This window comes from Chrysemys picta, chromosome 8, assembly GCF_011386835.1.
Source record: "Chrysemys picta bellii isolate R12L10 chromosome 8, ASM1138683v2, whole genome shotgun sequence".
In the NCBI taxonomy this organism is placed as follows: domain Eukaryota; kingdom Metazoa; phylum Chordata; order Testudines; family Emydidae; genus Chrysemys; species Chrysemys picta.
Genome location: NC_088798.1, coordinates 44047145 through 44061039, shown reverse-complemented (window position 1 = coordinate 44061039; position 13895 = coordinate 44047145). Strand labels below are relative to the sequence as shown.

The 13895-nt window shown below is 40.0% G+C and overlaps 1 protein-coding gene across 8 annotated transcripts in view; it reads left to right on the top strand.

The window, feature by feature from the left end:
* The window catches only part of PTPRC (protein tyrosine phosphatase receptor type C), a 134008-nt gene extending 121387 nt beyond the window's left edge, over positions 1–12621 (top strand). For all 8 annotated transcript variants that reach the window (XM_065554388.1, XM_065554385.1, XM_065554387.1 and 5 more), the window contains 10 exons: positions 2583–2740; positions 3944–4079; positions 4794–4943; positions 6118–6208; positions 6554–6687; positions 7864–7998; positions 8353–8475; positions 9041–9219; positions 10277–10412; positions 11290–12621. In XM_065554388.1, the coding sequence (XP_065410460.1) occupies positions 2583–2740; positions 3944–4079; positions 4794–4943; positions 6118–6208; positions 6554–6687; positions 7864–7998; positions 8353–8475; positions 9041–9219; positions 10277–10412; positions 11290–11571 (1524 nt within the window). In that variant the 3' untranslated portion in view covers positions 11572–12621. The remainder of the gene's footprint in view (positions 1–2582; positions 2741–3943; positions 4080–4793; positions 4944–6117; positions 6209–6553; positions 6688–7863; positions 7999–8352; positions 8476–9040; positions 9220–10276; positions 10413–11289) is intronic.
* The last annotated feature ends 1274 nt before the right edge of the window (positions 12622–13895 follow it).

The window sequence follows — 13895 nt, the reverse complement described above, 5'->3', positions numbered from 1 at the left end:
GACAAGGCTGGATAAATTGTATGCAATATGCTGTGGTTTTGTCATAGATTTACCCTTTTTAAATTAGGAAAACTTGTTATTGGTTTATGAACATAGAATAATATAAGTTTAAATTAACACCGAGATGACCACATTAAATATTATTTCCCCCTAGTAAATTCACTCAAAAATGTGGCTCTTAGAACCGTATTGCCTGTCTTTGTCTGAACTGTACCGGGGGACAATTACAGTTTACGGTAACCTCTATTGTATTTATAAACTTCCGTGTTTTAGAGCTATCAGTGGTCAGTATGGGGTTTTCAAGTTTTTTAGGCCAATTACCAATTTCAGTTATACCAGTGAAGCACCACTAGTTGCTAGAGTGTAACTGAGTGTAGAATTTACCCTTTAGGAATAAATTTTTCCCTTTTATTCTTTGCAACTTTATTTCAGTGGGGATACATAGAGTGTTAGTCAGGGCACCATTTATTGTTTATTGTGTTAGATTTAAGGAATGAATGTGCTGGAGGTTCAGGTCATCTTGAAACATAAATAGTATAGCACCCTCCCAGACCCATCTTGGTCCCATGTTTTCATCTTTAGGCCCCAGTTCTACTACCTTTCCTCACATTGAGTAGAAGCTTACTCTGGAACTAGTCCCACTAAGCCTAAGATAGTTACCACTTACTGTGAGTAAGGTGGCCATACCCAGTCCCTTAAGATTAAGTGTTAATAAAACACTGTGGCATCATGCATAGGAGAGACTCCAAATTACAATAGCTAGAGTGTTGCAGGTCAGAAGTAATATGAATTAATTTTTTTTCATGTATCAATTTGTTTGATGCTTGCTTGCTTGGCTGTAAGATCATATTAAGAAAAAAAATAAAATTAAATACATTGTGACTGCTGTCACAGCTGATTATCATTCAAAGTACTGTAAAATATCAGTTGATTTTTATGTAGGCTAAGAATGGGGGAAAAATCAATTCAGACACCTTTATGAAACTTCCAAACACACATTATTAAAGCTCATAACTTAGTAGGAGCAACTGTATAATAATTTTGCAAATTCTATGCTCTGATTGCCTACCTGGGGCTCTCAGTCAGTTGCCCTAGGGTTGCCAGCCCTCCAGGATTGTCCTGGAATCTCCAGGAATTAAAGATTAATCTTTAATTAAAGATTATGTCATGTCCAGGAATACAGCCAACCAAAATTGGCAACCCTATTTGGAGAGGTTTCAGAGTAGCAGCCGTGTTAGTCTGTATCCGCAAAAAGAACAGGAGTACTTGTGCCACCTTAGAGACTATCAAATTTATTAGAGCATAAGCTTTCGTGGACTACAGCCCACTTCTTCGGATGCATCCGAAGAAGTGGGCTGTAGTCCACGAAAGCTTATGCTCTAATAAATTTGTTAGTCTCTAAGGTGCCACAAGTACTCCTGTTCCTATTTGGAGATTCACCTACTGAATAGGTATTGGGGAATAAGTAGATGGTCATTATATAAATCAAACATCAGCTAGTCAGAGTGCAGAGTATTGCTTGCGTGTAAGATAAGCATACAGTTATGAATCAGTGGTAGCATCCCAGCACTTTGCCTGGGTGAGATAATTCCATTTCAGTATATTACATCCTAAACAGGCCTGGCTTCAAGTTAATATCTAACTAACCACAAGGTGAGAACATGTTACATGGTATATTCAGACTGCCACAAAGATGGTTTAGTCTGCTGACTGCAGAATGCTTTCTGAGAGACGATAATACAGGTTTTATTGTTCTTCTCCCGTTAGATCTCTGTCTTCAACTCTCCATTCACAACAAGAGAATGGAAACAGTCAAGATGTATATTGTTGTTTAGTCCTTGTGATTCATCTCCATCATGTAGTCAATGGTGAAGTGCACCCATTGTAATTTTTTTTTCTTATTTGGATTCATAGTCATAGTTCTCCAGCTACCAAAATGTGTTTTCCCTTCTCCCTGCTTGATCCTGGCAACAGCATATTAAAGCAGGGTCTGTGACCCTATGGGACCTGGTATGCTTTAAGCCTTGAATAAAGTGACTTAGAAATCATGAGCCCCTTCAGTGATTGTCACAGGTTTGACAGCCCCACTTCTATTCTGAGTTGCTGTTTTTAGACTTCCTTCATTCCTTTGTGGGTCTGTGTGACCTTAGCAGGTAGTTAAAAGTACAGATGGCAAAATAACCAGCAAATACACTTGGCAGCACATAGACCTGTAGGGTGACTTCCTAAATAATTTACAAATGCAGTGGAGAATACATGGTACATTCCACATAATCACAAAATAGAGTATTTTTATGATGATAATATTGGACTTAACCTCAGTGGATTGTCATTATATTCTTTCTTCAAGTTATAGCATGTTCCACATGTGCGTCTCTTATTTTTAACCACTCTTTTGTTATTAAAATCGGAAAATGTTCCAACTTCTGAAACCTTGGAAAGAACATGTGACTGTACAGTGTCTGGAATCGCTGTTGCAATACTAGTTGCCTATTTTACCTATTTTTCTGCTTTATTCTATACTTTGTATATTTACATTTGATTTTGGTGTGGTACTAATGAAACAATCCCACATTTTCCAGAGAAAGGAGAAGACACCTGGGAGAGATGTGACTCACATTCAGTTCACTAGCTGGCCAGATCATGGAGTGCCTGAAGATCCTCATCTTCTCCTCAAATTACGCCGCAGAGTTAATGCCCTAAGCAACTTTTTTAGTGGCCCAGTAGTGATTCATTGCAGGTAAATATTACAGAAACTTAGGGTTACCATACGTCCGTTTTTTCCCAGACATGTCCGGCTTTTTGGTAATCAAACCCCCGTCCGGGGGGAATTGCCAAAAAGCCGAACATGTCCACTTCCTCTCCCGCGGCTGCTCTGCTCCTCCCCTGACTCTTCGGCTCTGTTTAAGAGCCGAGCTGCCCGAGCACTACCGGCTTCGGGCAGCCCCCATGCCTCCGGACGCCAGCCGCTGGCCGGGCACTTCCCCTCCCGGACTCCGGGAGCGCAGGGTCCAGAGGCATGGGGGCTGCCCGAAGCCGGTAGCGCTTGGGCAGCTCGGCTCTTAAACAGAGCTGAAGAGTCAGGGGAGGAGCACAGCAGCCGGAGCCCGGGAGGGGAAGTGCCTGGCCGGGGGCGCAGGGTCCGGAGGCATGGGGGCTGCCCAAAGCCCGAGCGCTACCGGCTTCACAGTTTGCCGGGCAGCCTCCAGACCCTGCGCCCCTGGCTGGGCGCTTCCCCTCCCGGGCTCCAGCTGTGCTGGGGAAGCGCCAGCCGGGGGCATGGGGTCTGGGGGCTGCCCGGCAAACCATGAAGCCGGTAGCGCTCGGGCAGCCCTTTTCGCGTGGCTGGGAGGGAGGAGGGGGAATGCGGGGCGTTCAGGGGAGGGGGCGGAGTTAGGGCGGGGACTTTGGGGAAGGGGCGGGGAACGGGCGGAGTTGGGGGGATGGGGCGGAGTTGGGGCGGGACTGGGGGGTGGGAAAGGGGCGGGGCCAGGGCCCCGTGGCATGTCCTCTTTTTTTATTTTTTAAATATGGTAACCCTACAGAAACTCTCTAATAGTAAACGAATGCCAGCCAGAGCTACCCAGATAAACAAGGTTAGCAATAGTTGCTTAGACCAAAATTTTCAAAGTTGGTTGCTTTAAAGTAAGGCACCTAATTCCATATTTACAGACTGATTTTCAAAGGTAATAAAAGCCTACAACTCCTATTCAGATCAATGGGACCTGAGGATGCTTACAACTTTTAAAAAGTAGACACTTATTTAGTTTGAAAATATTGTCCTTATTTATTTAAAAGATATTTAAAATGTAAGTTTACCAGACTTTTGAATTGTAGATTAATTTATTATAAGCCACACTCTTTGCACTGCTTAGCATCACCTTGCAGAACATGACTGGCATTCATCCTCCTCTCTCAATAACTATCACTTTGTACTTGTCAGTGCTGGTGTTGGACGAACTGGAACCTATATTGCGATCGATGCTATGCTGGAGGGGCTAGAGGTAGAAGGCAGAGTGGATGTTTATGGCTATGTTGTAAAGCTCCGTCGACAGCGATGCCTCATGGTTCAAGTAGAGGTATGTTCTAGAGCTTGCTGCTTTGTTTCATTTATTAATCTTCCTCAGGAAAAGCTGTGGCCAGCTAGCTCAACCCTAGGTAAAACTAATATGGCCATGATTTTCCATTGCAGTTGTCCAGGGAAATATAAAACTATGAAAGAACAGAGGGAGGAAAACCATCTATGAAGCAGGGATGGTCAGCATTTTCCAAAGTTTGACATTTCAACCATTTTTTAAAAATTTAGAATTGCAACCAAAAAAAAGGAACACAAATATATAGGAGCCTATTATCTTTTGGCACCCAAAGATGAACATTTTGGGGCAAGGTTAACTAGGCATATTCACTTTTTTTTCTTTAGTGTGGGATTTTCAGAAGTGCTTAGGAGCACAAGTTCCATTGAAAATGACTGATAGGACTTGAGCTCCTAACTTAGGTGGGTGTTTTGGAAAACCCCACCCCAAATTCTTAGCTGTACAACCGAAGTTATGTTGCATTTTATTTATATAGCACCTTTGATCAAAAGCACTAAATGTTGCACTAACACAGCCAGTTGCATTTAATTGACATAGTAATAGCCGTATCTACTGCCAGTTTAATATAGCAACAGTAATAAGTATACATAAATATTGCTATATGTTTTAGATAGCAAGAGCAATTTGAAAAGTCTCTTCTTTCTAATTATTATTTTTAATTTTTGAAATCCACCTCATCTTTAAATTGGGGAACACTAGGCACAGTACATCCTGATCCATCAAGCACTGGTGGAATACAATCAGTTTGGTGAAACAGAGGTCACGCTCTCTGAACTGCACACCTATCTTAATAATCTGAAGAAAAGAGATCCTCCCAGTGACCCCTCTCTGCTGGAAGCAGAATTCCAGGTAAATATAATAGTGCATTCTGTTTTATTCAACACTCTGTTCTGATTTTAAACAAAAAAGTGACATGCGGTAATTTAAATAAGCCAATAATTCAGAGCTAAATTCAGCCAAGTAAATTGGTAATTTTAAATGAAATCAACAAACTAAGGAACTGCTCAAAGTGAGGGTGGCAGAATTAGATCCAATATTTGGTTGCTGGGGAATAGGGATGGGGCCAGATACTCATCTGGTCTAAATGGGCATAATAACATTGTCCTCAGCTGAGCTAGGCCATTTTACAAGAATCTGGCCCCGGAAGTATTCATACTGTGTTTTACCTGTTCCAGTATTTCTGATTGTAAATTGATATTTTGTATTTTTTAATTATTTTTATCTTACTGAAAATATATAGTAATTCTTTTTTTTTTTCAGTTCTTCCCCTTAAGATTACATAGCTTTATTTCTTTTTCCTTATGAGAAACTAGAGAAAAAATATAATGGACAAATATATAATTTCCTGTGGCTGAACCAGCAGTGTGTATAAAATTAAAGCTTTAGGCTCCAATCCTGCAAGCTTTTCCATATAGATGCAGAACAAGCAACTGCCTGAGTAGAATAGCTTGTAGGATAAGGACCTTAGAGAGACGTAAAATGTTTTAAAATAATTGAACCTAGGGTTATCAATTTATTTGTAGCAATAATGTCTTTGTGCCAATGTGGATGTGAGGGTGCAAATTACCACTAGCGATCCCTGTATTTGACAAAAAATCACCTTGCTTATGATGCCCACGAAGAGTGGGTACCATAGTTGGTAGATCATTACACAGATGTATTTTCTATGGCATATATACTCTTGCAGTACCATAATTAGCTCTGTGTTCCTGGAAAAACTTTTAAAGTGGTGAAATAGCTTAAAGAAATAGCAATTTTATTCCTTTTTTGTTAACATTGTTCAAAAAATACAGCAGTGCAATCTTTTTAAATTGTTTCCATCTGCATGATTTCTTGTGGTACTGCATGTGGTAGGTTCAAGGGTTCATAAATTGTGGTCCAGGCACTTCCATAGAATGAAATGAAGCAGTGAGGGACTGAGATATTAAGAGAGGAGATGGGTCTCTGAGAGTATCACCATTTTATAAAGCTGGCCAAACCATTGTTAGCACATGGTGTGACCTTGTATGCTTTCTTTCCTTAGAGGCTACCATCCTACAGGGGATGGCGGACACAGAATACTGGCAATCGACAGGAAAATAAAAGTAAAAACCGGAATTCCAAAATGATTCCATGTAAGTGTTTGCGATGATGTCTGCAGTCAGTTTGTTCTAATTGTATGAAGGCTTCTTACAAAAGATTATGGATAAAACAGGACAGTAAATTACCATATTGATATGTACTCCACACTAGAAAATTTAGGAAGTGGATGATTTGTTACAATATAAAATGTGAGGAGTCCTTGATTTTTTTCCCCAAACAACCATTGTGGCGTGTCTGCTGCCTCTATGCCATTGCATAACTGCTGAATAACTGCACTTTTTCTACATTCCCTTTCCATTGTAACAAAACTAAGAAGGGAGATGGTTGCTTTCCTCCTGCCAATAGAAGCTATTGTTGTGACACTTTTTTTTTTTCAGATGACTTTAACAGAGTACCAATTAAACATGAAGAGGAGAAAAGCAAAGAGAGTGAACATGATTCAGAGGAATCATCTGATGAGGACAGTGATTGTGAGGAAGCAAGCAGATACATAAATGCATCATTCATAACTGTATGTATTTAGAGGATAAAACTACTTGTATCTAATATGCTTTCCGCTGATGGTCTATGATAATAGCTATGTGCCAATTTCTGCTCATCTTACTCTCTCCAGTAGTCCTATTGGCTTCATTAGCCTGTTGCTAGTTACGTGAGTAAGACAATCAAGATCTGGCACTTTATTTGGATGTTCATTTATAGACTGAATCACAAAGATCTTGTAATATTGGCTGTCTCGTGGGAGAAAGACAGAGCTCTTACCTTACACTGTCCTAATCTATACAGCCTCAAAGAGTTAAATACTGCGATCATAATAGTCCTAAATTTAGTGAGTGTTGCAGTAAACAGTGATGGTAAAATAATGATCTTTTATAGTTTCTTTTAAAACCTGACTTTCAGCTAGGCTTTTCAGTGCCACCTATATTTTTGCCAGCATGTATATGAGTAGATCTCCACCTATGTGAATTCCAGGTACACACAGGTAGTTATATATATTAATTTCCCTTACAGTCAATTTTATGCAGTTTTTTGTGGGTACAAATTTGGCCTAGTGAAAACAGAGGCCAGCATTGAAAAGCAAGCTTTTAGTGACACAGTCATTTTGGAGGGCCTTTGTTGGACACTAACAGATATAACTGATTATAAGATTATACAATGAGTGGGATTTGTCTGAACTCTGTAGACAAAAATACAGTTAGCATATCTACTGATTGTAAATATCTGTTTACTAATAGCTACAATGTCAGTCTGCATTGACTTGCTTAGCTACTCTGGGACGTTGCAAGAGGCGTCACTCAATATCCAGTTTCTAATACCAACTGCGGAGAGCGAAACCTTCTTTTTAACCCCAAAATGCATTCTGCCTCAGATACTGGCAGTCTAAGCTTTCCCACAGGGCTGTACAAATGTGTCTCAACTTTGTCCTGGATAAAAGACTGCTAGTTATGGAGGGTCACTCATGTGCCCACCAATTTTTGTCCTTTCTGGTGACACTATGAACTATTGCCAATTGTGATGATGTTTTTTTAAAATGGATACTTGTCCTCTAGAAACTATACTGAGACCATTCACTCATTCATGTAGGCTACCAAACTCCCTTTAGATGGTAAATACTTCTTTACACATGACAACTGCCTTTCAGATGAATTAGTAAAAATAAATCATATGTTCAAATGGACTTTTTTTTTAGGGCTACTGGGGTCCAAAAGAAATGATTGCAACACAAGGGCCACTACCAGAAACGATCAATGACTTCTGGCAAATGATCTTTCAGAGAAAAGTCAAAGTAATTGTTATGTTGACAGAGCTGAAACAAGGAGATCAGGTTAGTTTGTCATCTTCAAAGTAAAGTATATGATACGATACTCTTCATAAGAGAAAAGAACAGAATTCCAATCTCTAAATTGCAACGAAATTCTAATTTCCAAACCAAAAATGTGACTGTCAGAAAGTGACTCAACGTATCAATTATTTTGTTTTCTAATAGGATTTATTCCATCCTTATATTTTAAATTGTGCTGAAATGAATATTTGATTACACCATAAAAGTTCATCAATGATGTATTTTATAATAAAATGAAACTGAATAGTTATAGAATATATGCATCCTTTAAATTGATTTGGGAAGAAAAGCAAAAGCAATAATAAAAATAAGGACTGATTTATACTTCATTTCTAGCAACTCTGTGCACAATATTGGGGAGAAGGAAAACAAACATATGAAGGCATAGAAGTTGAAATGAAAGATGTCAACCTGTCTTCTAGTTACACCATACGCGCATTTGATGTAACACATGTGAAGGTAAAAGATAAAAAATGACAGATGGGAATTTTACATTTGTTTTTCTATTTTAAACTTCGTCTTTTGTAAAGGGCAAACAAAATAAGGAACAACCAAAAGACAAGAACAAACCTGCTTGTGTTTTGATAGCTGATGTTTTATTAGTTCCTTGCTTTAAACGTTTTAATAGTCATTAAAATTTGACTTACAGTCACCATTGAATTACAAAGTCAGACATAAGTAAGATGAGGGATAGAGACCTCCCTGAGGCACAGCTCCCATCTTGCTCTTCTCTGTCTCCAGTGGACAGTAATTTATTGCTGGCCTGGTCCCACAGAAAATTATAACACACTGTGAGGTAATTCAGTCAAGTCTCCACCCAGGCCCAATCTACCTCCTGAATGGATGGTAGTGGGTGCACAAGGTCTGAGTACCCACAATGTTATCACCCTGCACAGGCATAGTTCAAGTCAATCTAGTCCTAAGTGATTATCAGGATTTTTTTTTTAAATTCACGTGGAATAAATATAATATGGATCATTATGTTATCCCTTGAATTTACTATATGTTTATCTCCGTTTTGCAGAGGAAAGAAACTCGAAATGTGTATTTGTACCAGTACCACAAGTGGAATGGCTTGGACCTTCCTGAAAACCCCAAAGACTTAGTCAACATGATTCTGAACCTCAAACAAAAACTTGCAGCTAAAAGTGTCACTGAGGACAGCAGATGCAGCCGGAGCGTTCCAATTGTCATTCACTGCCGGTGGGTCTGGATGCTATAGATATTTTAGTGCATTTCTACGGTTTGGTTATACTTGGCAATAGCAGTTTTATAATTCTTACCTTTGCTCCTAAACTTTCCTAAAGCCTGGAGACTAAATTCACCCTACAGTGTATGCCAGCTTATCCCAGCAGAGGGCTCCCATGGCAGGCCGTTCACCTGTGCATTATGCAACATTGCAAAGTGGCCACAACCTCCCCTCCATTGAGACATGTGTCAGGGCAGAAGGCGAGAGCTATCTAAAAGTAGATGTGCTGGCTGGTACAAAGCCATGGCCAAAGAAAGGTCCGCTCAGCACATTCTTCCAACATTCTGTTGGCAGGGGTCCTCGTGAAGCTCACAGTGGATTGTAAGGCTGCACCCACCAGCTGGAAAGGCCAGCCTTGTTCAGGGAGGTGTAAATTTCACCAAACCTAGTATATATGGATCTGGTTCCTTTGCTGGCCATTATACCTCGCACATGGCTAGCTGTTAACATCGGTATGGTCCAAGTCTTATGTGGCCTGAGTTGGGAGTGACGTGAAGCACCAGTACAGTGGCACAGTGCCTCTTCGGGGCTCTGCGTTGCACTGGGGGGCAGTTTACTCATCTTGTAAGACAAATCAGCAATTCTGGCCACTGAGAGCATATTGAGGGTGGGATGGGAAAGGAAGAATTATGGCTACACTTACTCCCTACCCACTGGTAAGTGTCATGCACCACTGGGAGACCATCATGATAGTAGCTCTGTAGTACCCAAGGGCAGGAACTAAATCTGGTTGATCCTTACCCAGCTACAAAAAAGGGAGAAGAGGCTGCCTTTCCTGCGCTCCTCCTCCCCCTCGCCCTCACAATTGAATGGCTACATAAGGGCTAGTATAATCTAGCACAGTAAAAATCGGATGTCCTCTTTGCATCTTAATGGTTAGAAATCCAGTTAGAAATATTTCAGAGATGGGAATCTTTGTGACTTTTGTCAGTACAATAATCTTTAAAATAAACCTAACTGCTAGTGATAAATTGTACTGATTTTTGAATTCCAATAATGTGTATCTTCTAGTGATGGATCTGAACAAACTGGTGTGTTTTGCGCCTTGTTGACTCTCTTGGAAAGTGCAGAAACAGAAGATGTGATTGATGTCTTCCAAGTAGTGAAATCTCTTCGACGTGCCAGACCAGGAATGGTCCCCACTTTTGTAAGTAAATCCTATGAGTTAACCAAATGATGCAATAGATTTGCTTATCTTTAGACATGAATGTTCTAATAACCACTGGCAATGTTTCTCCATAGGAAACATGTATTATAATTATCTCATCCCTAATTATTCATCAGCAGTTGTGAATTAGCTATTGGTGATAAGAAGGAACTAGTCTGCAACCTATCCACAGCTATAATAATCAGTTTCTTGAAACTGATAAGGTGAACAGAACATGTTGTTTGTAAACCATACATTTTTTAGGCTGGAACTTTGGCAGCTGCCTAAGGGATTTAGGAGCACATCTTCCACTGGATTCCATGGGAATTGGGTGCCTAACTCCCTTAGGCAGGTTAGAAAATGCCCTCCTTATTTTCTGAAGAGTGCACAGAAGGAGCTGCTTTCCTGCTTGCATGCAATATGCACTCTTCTCTCTGACAATCCATCTAAATCATCTAGATTTGCTAACTCTGCTGTGGTTTATTAGAGAACTGAACAGTAGTCACTACCGTACGCTTAATCCACCTGCTTGATTCTCTTTTAAACAAACTTTTGATAGTTTGCCATGTGAATCAAGAGGGGTGGATTCTGCGCTGCCTTGGGAATAGGGTGATTATAGGTAGTGAGCTAGTACCTGATCTACCTGGAATTAGGGATGCCCTCAGTGCCGTGTCACCATAAACTCAGAATTGAGCATAGCATGGAGGTGCTTCAACTTCCTGTGGGCCAGCAGCCATGGAGACCACCTTATGCTGAATATTTCAATAAGATGGAAAGATTCAGATTGTCAACACTTAAGATAAAAAATAAAAAATCAGCCATCCTGGCTCAATCACATGGCATTTCATCCACACTAATCCCTTCTTTTTTGTATTAGGAACAATACCAGTTCCTGTATGATACTATTAGCAGCATCTACCCTGCACAGAATGGACAAGTAAAGAAAAACGGCAAGCAGGAAGATACAGTTGAAATTGACATTGAAGTAGATAAAACAGATCAGGAAGCTGATTTGATTACTATCGATATCACCTCACTGGAGTCAGAGGCCAATATGAATATGGAAGCGCGTGAAGATTCCAAATCTGCAGATGGCACTCAGGGAACAGAAGGCTCTTCAAATGGACCCAAGACTCCAGTTTTAACTGAGAGTGCATAGAAAAATAGATGAAATTTGGATGTACAAAGGCATCTTAAACAGAATAAGTAGTAGAGATTTGATCTTGAGTTAATTTTTCAGAGGTACAGTATGGAAAGAATACTTGAAATTTGTGGATAATGTAATGCACTGTGAAAATTTAATTTTTGTGTAGATTTGCATTTTATTCCTTTCAAATTATTTGAATTTTTGATCTTTTTTACAAATCTGTATATTGTAATGCTGATTTTCATTATGGTCTGGTATTCAGGAGTGGAAAGAAAAGTCATGCTACCTTTTTCAATCTTATTTTTTGTTATAAGAAAGTAAGTAGCCAGGACCAGAATCTCTAATAATGTACAGTCATAAATATAAAGTTAGAAGTATGGCAAATATGAGTTTTCTTTTAACTAATTATTGTCTTACTATCTTTAAATTGACTTAGTGGGTAAGGTATATGGCCTGAATTTCAGAAATGCAATTCCTATTGACTTTAGTTAGGGTTGTGCTTGCTTTGCAGGTGCTTTGCAGAATACCAAAGCCATATCTGGGCCATATCTTACAGCTCCATTGAAGTCTATGGGGATTTACACCAGCTGAGTAACTGGTCCAACACATCCTTACCTATCTAGGACTGTAAGCTTTGCATTTTTCTAACTGGCCTCAAGATGTCCTCATTGCTCCACACAACTCCATCTGAGGCTTCAATATTTGACTCTGAAATAAGAAAGTCCAGAACTTGGAGTATTGACTGATTGGAGAAACTCTGATAGTTAATTGAATTGACATTTGGCAACTTGAGATCCCATGTCTTACCACAACTGCTTCTTGTGCTAATTTTTTCTAATTTAAAGAGAGCCTCTGCAAAAGTGTTGTACCTATTATGTATATTAAACATTCCAAAATACTATGCTACTAATAGTACACGCTACTAGCACATTGCTGATTTTATTTAGTGGTTTCATAATAATATGATGATTTGTATGTTACAGTTTGGATTATTTTACTATTGCCTTAGTGGATTTCAGCCTAATCTTTTAAAGCCAAATAAAAAGGACAATTAATAAATTGCACAGTGGGAATTATTCTGTGTAAAGTTACTTATATGTTAAAGAATGAAGGGACTTGAAATGCACCTGCTCTTTGCAGACTATGCAAATGGGTTGTTTTTTATTTACACTCAGCACATGGTTTGTAGTTCCCCGTATCTGCCAATTTCAGAAGAACCAATGGTAGTGCTTAATTCTTGTATCATTCGCTTCATCTGAAAAGATCAGACACTTTACAAAGGTGGGTAAGTATTAGCTTCCTCGTCTGTAACACGGGGATAAGGACGGGTAGACCCCAGTCAGCGGTGGGTGGGATTGAACTTGGGATCTCTGGAGCTTAGTGCATGAGCCTCTCCCACATGGGCTAAAAGCCAGCTGGGTGTTAGCTAAGACTATAGAGCAGACTCATTTTCTCTCTCTTTCTAAGTTGTCTCAGTGCCACTAGCTGGGACAGAACACCACATCCAGAAGGTGTGTGGGTTACAATATGACTTAAGCAAGGTCATACAACAGGTGGCAGACTGGGATTCCTAACTTTCCATTCCAATGTGCCATTATTTGGACCACACATTCATACCAGCTCCTAGGTAGAGAGCCATGCCATAGGCTATGTGTATACTTGGTTAAAAAACACTGAATCTGAAAGCTGCCCAAAAAAGTGATTGATCCCCTGAGAGCCAAAGAATGTAAATGTAAAGGGGTTAACTTAATTTTCCAGTTTTCTTAGGTCAGATGCTTCATTCATTCTCTGCCTACACAAGTAAACATCTACTCAGTAGTTCACTTGAAGAAACAGCAGCAAGAATGCACAAACAGTGGGACCTTCCTTGCCTGCAAGTTGAACTTTCCTTCCTTTCCAGCCAAAGCCTCACTGGCTTATGAATCCTTTCAGGAGACAAGAGCACCTAGCCAAAGAGACTCAGGCAAACCTGGCCCAGCTCAGTTAAAAAAATTAGGACACCAAACCTGTTTTCATATTTTGAGAAGATCAATATAGCAGAGTTGCAAATGTAGGGAGCAGCTTTGGGGAGGAAGAGCTCTATCCTACTCATGTATTTTCAGAGGCAAAGGCCACCAACAATTTGAGGAATTTTCTGGAAAATGTGAATGCCCCATAAGTGAATGGGATACAGATCAGGCTGATCCTGTGTTAACTGACCCCTCCCTGTGGCACAATCAGGGTGCTTGGCCTACCTCTGAAACATGCAATCCTCTTAGTTTGTCTCCCTCGCCCCCACCCCCCGCTAAGATTTGGTCTTCAGCAAACCTCTAGTTGTTTCCCAAGGTGTCATCCAC